At 39.8% G+C, this 15079-nt stretch overlaps 1 protein-coding gene across 1 annotated transcript; it reads left to right on the top strand.

Annotated features, from left to right (window-relative positions):
* Positions 1-6421: 6421 nt before the first annotated feature.
* btbd17a (BTB (POZ) domain containing 17a) lies at positions 6422-13097 on the top strand. Its single transcript, XM_084741361.1, has 3 exons — positions 6422-6552; positions 9402-9696; positions 11380-13097. Exons 1-3 carry the CDS (start codon positions 6486-6488, stop codon positions 12452-12454), a joined length of 1437 nt encoding a protein of 478 aa, XP_084597487.1. The 5' UTR covers positions 6422-6485; the 3' UTR covers positions 12455-13097.
* Positions 13098-15079: the final 1982 nt, after the last annotated feature.

Genomic DNA, 15079 nt, shown 5'->3' with positions numbered 1-15079 from the left:
GATGACTTCATGCTCTAATCCTGCTGAAAAATCTCTGAATCCTTTTTTGAATTTGTGCATTTTATTAATACTTCATTCACTGACACTTCTTTGTTTTTAATGTATAAAATCTGTGCAGTCATGAAAAAGGGATTTTGTTCCTCGTTGTCTTCTTTTTGTGTAAATCAAAGTTGAAACATACATTTTCTTTCTCTCAGTTATATTTATGTTTCTGTTCTACATTTAATTGTATTTTCTGCATTCTTTAGCCAGAGTTAATTTTTTTATTTCACCAAATACTCTTCTTCTAATGCATGTGACAGTAAAATTAAAGGTGCAGTAGGCGATTCTGGAGGAAGAGAACTGATTGTTGAGTCTGAGTTCCTAGTTCTTTCTGAGCCACCAACCCAAAACATCTGACGATCTGAAAATGACTCAACAATCTACTGTCTTTCTCTAGAATCACCTACTTCACCTTTAACTTTAAATAAAATAATAATGATAATACTGTATTTAAACTTTATTTATTGATTGATCTCTTATCAAAACTAAGTGCTTCAAAGAGGGAAAACTCTAATAAAATACCAAAATGAGGTGAGGTGATAAAAACATGACTGGACCAGCTTTGTGTTATGCTGCACAAATCATGAATTGCTGTCATACGAAACAACAACATTTATTGCAACGGGCTTCATATGTTGTGACTATATGATGGACAACGTGTCCCCACTTCCTCTCACTGTAGTCTGAGTCTGGGTTGAAGCTGCACCCACACACCCGGCCAACTGAGCTGTGAGCAGAGCTCAGCTGTCAGTCGTGACATGAAATCCAAATTTTATATCATCAAATAACTAATTAAATACAAACTGATCAGAAAAATGGGCATTTGGACAAATATCAGCATGATAAGAACAACTAGAATGATAAAATGTATTTGACCTGAACTTTGATTTTTTAGTTTGACCCATAAAGGTTTATGACCTATACTGCAGCCAGCCACCAGGGGGTGATCCATCAGCAAGCTGTCACGTCGTATATATATATTTATATATCAATGGCTGTGACAGTCAGATAGTAGTATCTCTTTTTTATATTGGGACCTAATAATGAGGATTTCTGTTTCATTGTAATTGAGATGAAGTATATGTATCAACATTCAGACAGTCCTGTAGAGAACTCAGCATACAAAGGGCTTAACTGGGAGGTACAACTGTGTGTCATCTGCATAACAATGAAAATAAATACCATGTCTGTGGATGATAAAATCACCCAAAGGGAGCATTTATGGAGAAAACAGAAGTGGTCCAAGAACCGACCTTTGAGGAACACCATAATACCTGTTTGCCATATATGCTGAGATACAGTTTAATGCAGCACCAGATCTGTAAAGAAAAGGCGCTGATGTGCACCTGCATGACTGTTAGATTGGCTGAGACTCGCTCTCATGGTAATTGCAGCAACTGTGTGTCCTGCCATGAAATATCTCAAGGTTATCTTGTTGACTGATTTCACATTTCTTCATTATTGTTTCAGATCATACCGAAGCAGTGACTCTATCTGGCAGAGACGCTGCATTATTCATTCAATTAAGACCTGAAGTTGAAGTTTTCAAGTAAAACAAACAAGAACTAACAGTTACGTAACGGCCTCGATCGGTCAGCTGTGCTGCAGCTGTGTGAGAGAATGAACCTGTGTGATTACAGAGCGTCAGTTAGCATCCAGTCCACTGAAATAATGAACAAACAATCAGCACACGTTAACAGACTGAGGCTTAAGATCATCACTGTACATTAAAGTAAATATATTAAGACTAAAAGTTTACTTACCTTTTTCAAGGCAATCAATTTCCTAGGTTTTTTTTTAAAGTAAGATCAACTTGTGTTGTAGGACTTTCCACAGAAATCTCTGCATTTAATGTCCATCTTGAGAGCTTCACGAGTGCGAGAAGTTAAATATCTGAACTTTTTGTAACGGTTTGCGTCGTAGCAAAATGACGTCGAGTTTGTTCACGGAAAAAGAGAAAAGTTAAAGAATTTTCCTGCGAGATACGCTTTGCTGTTGCTAATTATTGTTTTTTTTTATATATATAAATTAATTAATAAATAAAAATCGCAAGAAATCTGATGCCATTTAGAATATATATATTTTTTTGAAATATATTACGGTGAATCAGTTATTGTGCACTTATTGAAGATTTATTTGTGTGACATTATTTGTGTTTTTTGTATTTTTTTTTCTCTTTCATTCACTTCAACTGGTTAATTTTATTGTTGTGAAAAAAGAAAAAGAATACTGACAATAAATAAGGTTTCTTTTTTCTTTTCTTATGTTTCACAATACATATTGTGTTATATGTATGTGTGTATATATATATATATATATATATACATATATATATTAATTTTTTTTTACCTCTTTTCTTCACTCTGACAACTTTTATTATGGCTATTTTAGTAGTATTACTCTGCTTTTATGTTTCTAATTGCACATCCTCACATACAGCAACTCTTATATAAACAAATATACATGAATACAACAACCAAACTTCACTTTTAACTATTTCCTTTTCTTTATTTTGTTTACCTCCTGTCTTGCATTGTCTAAAATCTGATAAATCACAATTTCCTTTTGTTTTTTTTTTAAAAACAGACAAAATTATGACAAAGATGTTTTAAAAAATGATAAAACCTCATATTAACCATCATGTTTGTTTCTGTGATGAGGCCTCAGTTGCATCCTGTTTACTGTCTGGACTCTGAGACGCAGCTTGTCTGTCCTCTAGTGGACACGACATGTAAACACAGTCTGCAGCGTCGGAGACAGTAGGTGGTTGGTGAACGCTCCCTCTCTCTCTGTGGGTTATGGTCTGGTGCTCGAGACTCAAGATGGTTGAACACACACACATGTGGATGTTATTCAGTGCAACCACAGTGTTGCCACAATATTAAAGGGAGAAATCACCCAAATTCCAGACAACATTTTTTTAACCTATACTAGTAAATGGCCAGGCAGACAGTTCTGTCCCGCATACTGGGACAAGAAACAAAAATCTCTGAGACAAATATTTAAAACCAGAACACATTAAACCCAAATTAATATGACCAGATACCACTATGAAGGAAAAGGAGCCGATACTGTATATTGTTTTTTTTTTTTTTTGTAATTTGGGTTAACCAACCATGAAAGGAAGTAAAAGGTGAGGAGTTCAAACCGCAAACACAGAACATCTCTTATTGTCAGATAAATCAAAGTCATTATTAAAAGTCCTGACTTCTCCACTGAGCACTTTTCCTTTGACTTAGGGTTTAGATCCTAAACACAGTGCAGAAACCTGGGTGGTCTTTGGGTCTTTGATAATAAACTTAACTTTGACCAAAAAGTGAAGTCAGAAGTTCAGTCGTGCTTTCTTCTTTCATCACCAGGAGCCACTCTCTGTAACTAGGAAGCTTTGTGGCCCAAGAAATGTAATATCTGAGGTTTTTTCAAGCTAAACTTTCATGTGGAAATAGACAACTTTTTGTGCTTGAACATATCATTATGCAGTAAATATTGATTGCACAGTATAATGACCATTGAATAATGACACCATCCGCTTTTAGATTGTTGCCTTTAAGCCTCACTTTCACTGTGCACTTCTGTCTGCCACCAGGCGTGATTTTTCCAGGGAAAATGATGTCTCTGCTGCAGACTGAATGAATGAACAAACACACGTTCTCTTTCTTTTTCCACCCAGACACAAGCCTCTGCAGCAGTTACTCGTTTGTCCAAAGCTATAGACTAACATGACTCAAAATGTGTTATTACTATATAATGCACGTAAATACAACATAATTTTGTCTGTTGCCAAATTCAAGATTGAAGTGTATGTCTTCAGTGGACATGTCTCTTACTTCCACAGTGATGCTGATCATTTCTTCACAGATCCTGGCCTCTGAGGAAATGGAAAGTGATCCGGTGTATCTGTGTGTTCTCTAGGGGTGGAAGTAACTGATTACAAATACTCAAATTACTGTAATTAAGTAGTTTCTTTGGGTACTTGTACTTTTATGAGTAGAATTTCAAGTCTGTACTTTTGCAGTATGCACTGCAAGATGTAATCTACTTAAGTACTTTTAAAATCATGGTTGAATACTGAGTACAATTTGAATTAATGTCCAGACCTTTCATCTGCATTTTAATAGACAATCAGGTGATCTGATCACAAATGAAAGCAGTGACATACAAATGGAGTAAGGATGTTCATGATTCAGCATTAATTGATTAATTAGCATTAAGAATTTAACCAATTAAAAATATTTTCATGGATATTTAATCAATGGTCATGGCAGAAACTGCACCTCATTTGACATTGTTTTGTCTGGTGGATCTGTTTGCAGCCATTCTTAGACTTACAATGAGAAAAAATGACCACAAATAAAAATGAAAATTATGGAAAATCATGTTTAGTATCTTATAAATTATTACTGATTAATCTATTATTAGCATTTTCATCTATTTGTTCAGGAAAATGCATGAATTTGCAACCCTAGTTTGCAGAGGTGTGAGTTTAAAGTAACTAAAACTCTGAGTAGTTTTTGCACAGAATACTTTGTACTTAAGTATATTTCTAACACCAGTACTTTTACTTGTAATTGTATAATATTTTAGCAAAGTGACAGTGCTTGTACTTGAGTAGAGATTTTCAGTACTCTTTCCACCACTGTGTTGACGGAAAGGTTATGTTTTTGTGTAGCAGACTAAAGTAAGAGGGAACACATTAAAGGGGGAGCAGATTTTGACACAACACCTGCTGTCTTTCCCACAGTGGAACAGTGTCTGAAAAGGTGTTTCCACTCAGGTGGAATCAGCAGGACCAGAGACAATGGTGATTTTTGTGTTTTTTGGAGAAAATCTTGCACAGTAACTGATTAATACTTTTATTTATTCTGTATGATCACAGTGTGGCTGCTGTATGACTGACTGACCTGCTGGAGAACATCCAGACTCAGTGACACGGTGTCTGTCCAGAGTTACAGTGGGACAGAAGAACTCGTCCTGTTGGGATCAACATCAACTGTGACACGTGATCACTGCAGGCTGCAGGTCAACAACACTGACATGACATGACATAAACAGATCATAAACATGACGGGTGTCAGCTGTGGAGCCGTTCCCCCTGACTTTGTTCCTGGACACAGTCTGGATTTTGGTTTGTGGTTCTGCATGTTTGATGAGAACTAGAGTGAAAATCATTAGCAGAGAATCATTGATTGTATAAGTTACTCCCCCCTGATGAGGCGTGTTGTTGCCCGAAGCTGTGAATTAATTGCTCTTGTTGCTGTGTCACGCACACACGAGCTGAACACACTGACACACATAACTGCATCATGTCGAGTCTGCAACTACAGGCTCACAAATAAGGGTTCCTAAAGGGTTCTACCTCAGGGGCCACTGTTGTACCTAGAACCATTAGCTTCTGAAGAACGCTGCTTTGAAGAAAACTTTCATCAAGGGTTCTTTGTTAAGAACCTTTTCCATCAAAAGAACCAGTTTTGGAACAAAGTGTTCCTTGAGGATTGTTGAAATCTTTCATCGTGGGTCCTTTGTAACATAATAGAAGAGGGTCTTGGTAGAACCCCATTGTGGGTTCTAGATGAAACCCTTGGAATATAAGAAGACTCTTGGTAGAACCCCTGGGTGGGTTCTAGATAACAACCTGTGGAATATAAAAAGGTTCTTGGTAGAACCTCCTGGGTGGATTTTTGGCCGCACCCTTAGAAGGTGGAAAGGTTGTGGAAAGAACCCCCAAAGAGGGTTCTGCATAGAACCATTATGCCATGGAAGGATTCTCTGTAGATCCTCTCATAGCAGGGTTCTGGGTGAAACCTTTCACATAAGGTTCCCAGGTGCGTGTCGGGTTCTAAGCAGAACTGTAAGGGGCTCCAAGTGCAACCTTTATAAAAGGTTCTACCTGGAACCAGAGAGGAACAAACCCTTTTCTTCGGTTTGTCCCCACAGGAGAACCCTTTCTGGTTCTAGTGAGCCCCTTTATTTCTCAGAGTGTTCTGTGTAAATTCTTAATGCTGCTGGTTCATCGTGGAGCTTCAGAGCTCACAGAGATCACTGATCATTCAGATAGAACCTGTGATCAGAACCGATTCTGCTCCGAACGGTTCTCATACACAGATCAAATGTCAGCGTTCTCGCTCAGTCAGACCCCCGACCACTCCAGCTGTTCCTCATCCCACAGCTGTCTGAGAACCCCCGTGGCCCCCCCATCGAATCAATGTCATGCAGCAGGCGTTGATACCCAAGGATAGGAAAGTCGGAATCAAAGCGGTAGTCATGGAAACAACCCAGGCCTGTTTCCACCCACCAATCGATGAGGTTCTGCGTGTGTGTGTGCGGCGGGCCGGATGTGGCGAGGAGAACCCCTGTCCCACATTCAGACAGACACAGACCCCCTCGTCCTCCACGGCAGGGCAGACAGACGCAGAGAGGACGGAGACAGAGGACTGAGAGAGAGGATGGAGAAACAAGTTGTTCAGATGCTGTTTGTGGTTCTCTGTGTTCTCAGTGGGGCAGCTGCTGCAGGTGAGTTAGTGCTCAGCTCATTAACGCCTCAAACATCATTAACCGAGACGATGTTGTGTTGAATAATTTGTAGTCTGATCCAGTTTTAATTTAAGGCTGCAACAAAGAATTGGCAGTTTGTTTGTGTGGTGGTTCTGGGTGTGCAGGCCAGAGGCGCTGTTGAAAATGAGTCTTTGATGTGGCTTTTAAACTAATAATAGTAATCACGGATGGATTCTCTGCAGGAAAATAAATCTTGTTTCTCAGTTGTGCATTGAAAGAATTGTTTCACCCAAATTACAAAAAATAAGATACTGTTTAGACACTTTATTTTTTATCATATTAAAGTGAATATCTTTGGATTTTGGACAGACAAAACAAGACATTTAAAGACATTGTCTTGGACTTTGAGAAACTGGTGGTTATTTTTCACTATTTTCTGACATTTTAGAGATGTTGCAGCCTTGGATTACACATTACGCTTTTTTGTTGTTTGATAGCCACTAATACTAAAACAATTTGTAAAGTAAATTAGACAAATGAGTAGATTTCTGATCCATTTGCTCGACTGGGCGAGTGACAAAGAAAACATTAATGTTTATGTGTGCAGTGATTTTTTTCTCATCTTTCATACTGTATAAGCACTTGGTATGGAAGACTGTTAGGGCCAGGTATAAAAAATAATATAGTAGTATAAAAAAATATCTTTTTTAATTTTGCATTTCAAGAATAAGTCAGACTTCCAGTATTATTGCCACTCATGAGAAAAAAAATAAGAGAAGAAATATTTTTTGAGAATAAAGCTGCAGTTTGGCACCATGGCAGCTGCTATATTATTGTTACAATAAGATGTTAAAGGGATAGTTTGTTAGTTAGTTTTTCAGTGTATTACCTACAGTAGATGGAGGTCGACATGCCCCCAGTTTGGAAAAGCAGCAGGAGAACCGGTGCAGGAAGTTAAGCAATGTCCTGCTGTGGCCACCTAAAAAAAAATCAACATCAGTTTTAATGTATACTATATTTAGAATTTTTTCACAACTTTACCTTGCCATCAGACAATCTTTACTGATGAGAAAAAAACACTATACAAACCAAATACCACTTTCTCCAAACCAACCAAACTCCATAGGCGAAATCATCACTTTTGCTTCACAGAGCCCAGCAGTTGTTGGTCTACTGCTGCCTCGATTGGTTACTTTGTCTGTGTTATTGTGTGACTTCTGTAATTTAAAAGTTTAGTTTGGATTCAAAAAAGTCACACAACAACACAAACAAACTAAGAGATCAAATCGGTTGCAGAGCAGCAACTGCTGTGTTCTGTGAGGTAAAATGACTGTTTTTGTCATCAGTTTCCTGTTGAAAAAGGCTCTCTGACAGCAAAGTAAAGCTGTGAAAATATTGTACATATAGTATACACTTAAACTAATATTGATTTTTTTTAGGTGCCTATATATGTTTAGTTGCTGACTCTGTCCACAGCAGGACATTTCTTGCTTCCTTTACCAATACTGTTTCTCCAAACTGGGGGTGTGTCGACTGACATCGACTGTAGGTAATACACTGAATTATCGCTTTAAGATTTAACAGCAGTCCAAAGAAAATATTAATATTGCTTCTTTAAAAGAAGAAAGTGAAACATAACATTCAGCCCCTCCTCCCCACCCAAACACACAGTCTTACAGCAGTTTGTGAAATAGTTATAATTTTTTTATAACAAAATGTACTATCCACTGTTGCTCTCATTTCATGGTGAAGTTTGCAATAATAAAAATGCAACGTCCAGTTAGACTTTCACAGTAATGCTGGCTGAGAAATATTTAAGGTGATGGTTGCAGTTTGGTTAGATTTAGGCATCAAAACTACTTGGTTAGATTTAGGAAAGGATCATGATATGGGTTTTTTAAAACAAACGTATTTTATCAGAATCGCAATATGGCAAACTGCAATATCCAAATTGCATCGATGCATCACTGTCCGGGACTACAAATCCCTGCCTTAACACTGACTATTGGTGTCACATGACCCCGACCTCCTCCCAGCATGGACTTTCTCGTTCTTTATACACAAAAATTAAAAATAATTAATTAATTAATTTGTGTGATACCAGATGAAGTTGCATACATTCACATTCATCATTTTTGTACAAATTTGGACAATTTGTGTCCATGAGCAAAAATCTATCAATTACATTTTGTGAATATTTCAGAAACCTTTAACTCCAGGTTGTCTACTAACATTTTTTGACATGTAAAAGCTGACAGATATATACCAAGATTAATGATTTCATAGCAACTTTTTTATTCATTGGATGAACCAGCCTTTTAATATCTTTCTTCCTCTTGGCTTTAGACCTTGATGAAACTGTCCTGCTGCTTTGTGAACAGGCTGCACCAGAAACTTTCTGTCTAGTCCTGGTTGTTGTTTAAAGGGAACAAACATGGCCCACAACTAAAGTTTGTGTGGTGTTCTGTATTTATCAGGGGTAAAAGGAAGTGCCGACTCTTTATCATGAATCAGAAAGAGGAACCACACTTTGTTTGTATGAATCAAGGCTCACTTACAGTAAGAGCTTAGTCTGCAGGGGGGAGGAGGAGGAGGTAGAGGAGGGGTAGGGTGCAACAACTGCCTCAGCTGAGACAAAGCTTTAATTAAACATGACCCACAATCCCTCATTATCCAGACAGCGAGTGCAGCTGGACTGATCAATGGCATGGATTTGGATGATACTGACCCACTATCTGCCCCGATTAATAACTGATGTGCAACTTTTGAAGAAACTCAACTTTCCCTGCTTTTGAGTTATTTGTTTGGTATTTATATATTCTTTTACTTGTTTTCCAGTCTTATAACTCCCTTTTTCTTTTCTCCAGGCATGCTGAGAGTCGACGGGGCCCAGGACGGAGGTGGCAGCAGCGGGGACACCATCAGCCACTCTCTGACCCTGGTGCAGCGTCTGGAGGCCCTGCTGGTTCAGGGGAACGGCAGCGACGTTTCCCTCAGGGTGGAGACGCCCAACGCAGACGAGGTGAAGGTGATCCTGGCCCACTCCCTGGTGCTCACCCTGCAGAGCCCCGTGTTCGAGGAGCTGCTGCTGAGCCGCAACAGCAGCACGCTGGTCCTGAAGGAGAGCTCCGACTGTGCCGCCGTGTTCGACAGGTTCATCAGGTGAGACAACGGGAGGAGACTTTCATCTCAACAGGAGGGAGATCAACCTGCTGCTTCACCCAGTTTTACTGAGTTATCACGCCCTCTAGAGTGCTGAACTCTGCAACTGCAAACCTACATCTGAGAATCAATGATGAGTTCAACATAAAACAAATCGATCAATCAGTGAACTGCTGTGCTGCTCAATAGCAGCTCCTGTGGTGGAGCAGTGAGACACTGTGGAGCCTGAGCTGCAGAAGTAATCAATAATACTATTTATTTTTTATCTCAAATGTTAATGAGGTTGATCAAACAGTAGACCGGCCTTTTGCCAGACTGAGAAAATCTTCTTCTTCACGTTGTGAACTGCATCTTTTCACAGAACGACAAAATGTATTTTTCTGTATTTCTGTAACTTTTTGAAAGGAGCAGCTATGAGGTTACTTGAAACAGTGACTGCATGCACACTTCCAGATGACAATATTCCAAACTTGACTGCGTCGGATATTCCAAATTAGGCCTTTTTCCAAATGTACCATTTTCTAATTAAGACAAGTGGGATATGCTGATATTATGCAGATTTTAGAAGCATTCTTGGCAAAGTATGTTTGAAATAAGCATCTAAATTGGGATTTTTATTGCAGTTCGCAACACTCTGCCTCTTCCCTGTTTACAGTCAACTCTATGTGGTTTTTGGATGTGTTTTGGATATGATATATATTATAAGCTGCAGGACGTATGTCATTATGTTAATGTGAGTATGAATGATTGCAACAACATAAATTTGCAACCAAAAATAAATTTGATTGTGATTTTCCATCAGGAAGAAATGGCCGAAATAAAATAAATAAAGGCGAAGCCATTCACATGATTACATCAGATGAATGCTATTTCAGCAGTCATTCTACTGGATCTCACCTCATACCTGCTTCACATAGTTTAGTCATTAATGCAGTGCAATGTGTTTCAGGGTTAAAAACAGCAGCAAACCCTGGTTACTTCTCCTTCATAAAAAAGCAGAATATGGAATTATAACCACTCAGTCTGATGTGTGTACAGCTCTGTATGGTTATACCGCAGCAGCCTGGTGTTGTTTTTAAGTGATTTAATGAAGGTTAACACAGTGAATAGCTGTGCCTTGCGCTCTGGCACAGCACTTCTCTGAGCCTTTGTTCCAGCATAGTCTGTTCACATTAACACACTCTGCCCGTAACATAATGCCTACACTGGTTTCCATTACTGTTTCTGGCCCACACTGTAGTGCAGCTCTACTAATTTCAGATGCACCCCATCCTATTTTCAGATACTATTTTTTACCTTTGCAATACCCAATACATGAATGTTGCATATCGGCTCACACCAAGTACCAATTTAATACAAACAGGATAAAAATATAGATACTGTATATTGTCATTTTTTAAAGAATTATAACCCTGCATGAACAAGACACTCCTGTAAAATAGCAGGATCCCATTTTGGGGCTAATAATATGAGATCAGTACATTGACTCACCAACTTGCCGTTACCCAGTCCAGCATTTCAGGCCGTATCTGAGCCGTTTCCAATACTGCTATCAGTTTAGCAACAACCCTATAAAACATTTTTGGAACAGAAGTTTTAGGCTACATGTTCATATTCTGTCTGTATGTTGTGTTTTAAATGCTCCTACATGTAATCCAACCTGTACTTCCTGTCTCTGAGCAGGTATCTGTACTGTGGAGAGATTTCTCTGCATCTGGACCAGGCCACACCTCTACACAAGCTGGCCACGAAGTATCAGGTGACAGGTCTCCAGCAGGGCATCACCCAGTACATGACCCAGAACCTGGCCCGGGACTCGACCTCAGGCTACGTGGCGGGCTGGTACGAGTACGCCCTGCAAGCTGGGGACGTGACCCTGAGGGACAGCTGTCTTCAGTACATGGCGTGGAACCTGTCGTCGGTGCTGCAGAGCGGCGAGTGGGTGACCATCAGCAGCCAGCTGCTCATGTCGCTGCTGCAGCGCTCCGACCTCATCCTGCAGAGTGAGATGGAGCTCTTCGCCGCGCTGGAGGCCTGGATTATTCAGAACGAGCCGGACGGTCTGACAGCGGAGAACGCTTTGAGAGCCGTGCGCTATGCCATGATGCCGCCACGAGAGCTCTTCCGCCTGCAGACGCAGTCATCAGTCCTGGCTCGCTATCAGGAGTCTGTGCGTGACCTGCTCTACATGTCCTACCAGTTTCATTCTGCGTCGCCGCTGCACATGGCAAAGTACTTTGATGTGAACTGCAGCCTCTTCATGCCCAGGAACTACCTGTCACCGATGTGGGGGTCACCCTGGATCATCAGCAACCCGACACGAGACGACCGCAGCACCAGCTTCCAGACCCAGCTGGGCCCCAGCGGCCACGACTCCAGCAAACGTGTCACCTGGAATGCCCTGTTCTCGCCACGCTGGTTACCACTCAGCATGAGGCCAATGTACACAGAGACGGGCGCCATGCAGCCGACACGTGTGGAGGGAGGACGCCCTCGCATCATCATCACACCGGCTACGTCCAGCGCAGATTTCGCCGGGGTGAACTTCCAGAAGACGGTGCTCGTGATGGCGCAGCAGCAGGGGAAGGTGGTGGTGAAACACGTCTACAACTTCCACCAGAGCACGGAGGAGAATGGCGACTTCTTAGCCGAAGCCGACCTGTACCGCCGGACATCGGAATACCTCATCGACAGCTCCCTCTTCCTCCATATTGTGGTGAAGCCGCTGTACCAAACCCTCATCGCCACCAAGAACTGACCCTCTGAGCCACCGTACCTCACCATGCACACAGTTCAACCCTCTGAAATGACATCTCACTCATATCACATCATGAGGTCACGGACCTGAATCCTCCTCATGTGTGATGTTTGGATCATTTGTCTCATCTCAATGGCTGTTTTCATTGGGCAACTAACTCATTACAGCCTGACTCATGACTGTCTGAGAGCATTTTGTGAATCAGGCTGTAAAATCATTATGAATTGTTTGAAGTTGGGTTTGTATGAGGCACTTAATAGTTGACAGAAGCAAAGTCATCAACACAGAAGCTAAGCAGTGCACCGCTGTCGATGGGGTCACCAACAAAAGGTATTTAAGCCACTTAAGGAAGGTCCACCTTAAAGAAAGCCAATATCAGTTTAAGTGCATGCTATATTCAGAATTTTTTTAACTGCTTTACCTTGCAATCAGACGTCCTTTTCTGCCAGGAAATCGTCATTATATAAGCCAATTATGGCTCACTCCAAAACAACCAAACTCCATTGGCAAAATCAGTAATTTTACCTCACAGAACACAGGAGTTACTGATCTACAGCTGTTTCTGTCGGTTAGTTTGTTTCTGTTATTGTGTGACTTTAAAAGGATAGTTTGGATTCAGTAAAGTCACACAATAACAACTGATGGAGGCAGTGGTAGACGAGCACGTCCTGTGTAAAATTACTGATCTATGGAGTTTGGTTGGTTTGGAGAGAGCAATATTTGGATTATGTAACAGCAGTTTCCCATTAGAAAAGTCTGTCTGACAGCGTGGTAAAGAGGTGAAAATATTAAAAATACACCCATACTGATGTTGATTTTTTTTTTAGTTGAACCTTTTTTTAAGTTGCTAAAATACAGCAGTACAATGCTCAGCTTCTGTGCTGGTACCCTTCTCTGCTTCTCCAAACTGGGGTTTTGCCAACCGACATCTACTGACAGTAATACACTGACCATTGATAAGTACCTCATACACCCCCACTTTAAATGATCTGGGCCCCGTTTCTCAGAGCCTTCGTAGCGCTACATGCATTGTAAGTTGTATTTTAAGGTCTTCCTTAAGGTTACGGGCTGTTTCCCAGAGTTGGGACAACCTTAAGGGAGACCTTAAAATACAACTTACGATGCACGTAGCACTACGAAGGCCCTGAGAAACGGGGCCCTGAACTATCCCTTTAAAGGATGAGTCTGGTGTGATTCTGTTTTTCTATTACTGTCAACAAAACCCATGAAAAGATTAAAACAATGAATTTATCTACTAACAAGTACTGTGGGAGTCACAAGTAAGGTAGCTAATAATGCACCTGGATATCTGGCTATACGGCCCCGAATCAGCCCCCTGATTGTCTTTTACCTGTTAACGATATGTCGTCTCAATAAAACGGATAATCAATTTGAATGCATTTGCACACAGTGCACTAGAAGTCACTCAATCATGCTTCAGAAACAAAACATAACTTCTCACAATATCTATAAAAATGCAAATATTTAATTTAAAAAAAGTCAAGCCCTATCAAGTCGTTGGTGTCAAGTCTCAGGAAAGTGCCAAGTTCTCAAATTTGCAACTTGCAACTCGAGTTTCCACCTCCCGCTATAAATATTCACTAAAGAACCAAATGTGTATTAATCCGCAGCTGAAAATAGTCCCCTATAAATGCACTGTTTCCTCCTGTTTGAGTAACTTTTCCTAAAAACTACAGCAACCAGCTGTTTTAGGAATATACTGAGCTTTTAAAAAAAAAAAAAAAAGAAAAAAAAGAAAAAGAAACTATATTTATGAGCAGTTTTTAGAAATTTAAATCATCAGTAGGAACCAATGAGCTTGGCGCTGAAAGCCACAAACAGAGAAGTCATAAAATACTGACACATTGTCAGCTTTGTTCTTTGCATGGGATCTGTTGACAGTAAGAAAAATATAAAATATCTTCAGCTTTAACCCTTATGTTTTAGATTCTGTTCCTGCTACATGTTCGTTGTATTGTTGTGAAATATTGGTGCTATTACCCCCCATTTAAGATGAAGGGGTCAGTTATTATTCATCACCCAGTCAGAACTGGTTTTAGTGATTTGCAGGTCAAAGTACATGAAGATGTCTGCTGGGAGAGATTTGATGTAAAAATAAAAATGTTTTTAGATGTTTAGGTTTCAAATAACTGTTGTTTCAACAGCATTTTAATGACTTTGTTTGGAAGTGAAATATAGTCATTAAGATGAGGTTGAAATAGTAATTATATGTAACTTAGATTTTTTTTTTTAAAAGAAAAACACTTTTCTTCAAAGTTTAGTTTTAGTTTTGACCTGCAGATCACTAAATCAGCTCTTAATGGGCACCAGATGTTGAACCTGTTGAACTTCAGGTGCAGACAGACACATTTTTACTTTTACTTTCACTTTACTCATCATATATTTACAAAACCACTCTTATAAGCCTTCACACCACAGTAGACGTAATTAGTTCATCAATGTGATTGAAGTCGTTAGATTCACTGTCATTAATCAGTGTTACCTCATAATAAAGATTTTTACTGAAGTTTTAAAAGTAAATTTAAAAAAAAGAAAGTCCTGATTGTCATTTGATTTCATGGTTTCATCACTTCACCACAATATGCAATAAAAACATGTGACACA

The sequence above is a fragment of the Lutjanus erythropterus genome, chromosome 17, assembly GCF_056507025.1.
Source record: "Lutjanus erythropterus isolate fLutEry1 chromosome 17, fLutEry1.hap2, whole genome shotgun sequence".
NCBI lineage: Eukaryota > Metazoa > Chordata > Actinopteri > Lutjaniformes > Lutjanidae > Lutjanus > Lutjanus erythropterus.
The sequence above is the reverse complement of the archived record's forward strand: the minus strand, read 5'-3'. Positions and strand labels throughout refer to the sequence as shown.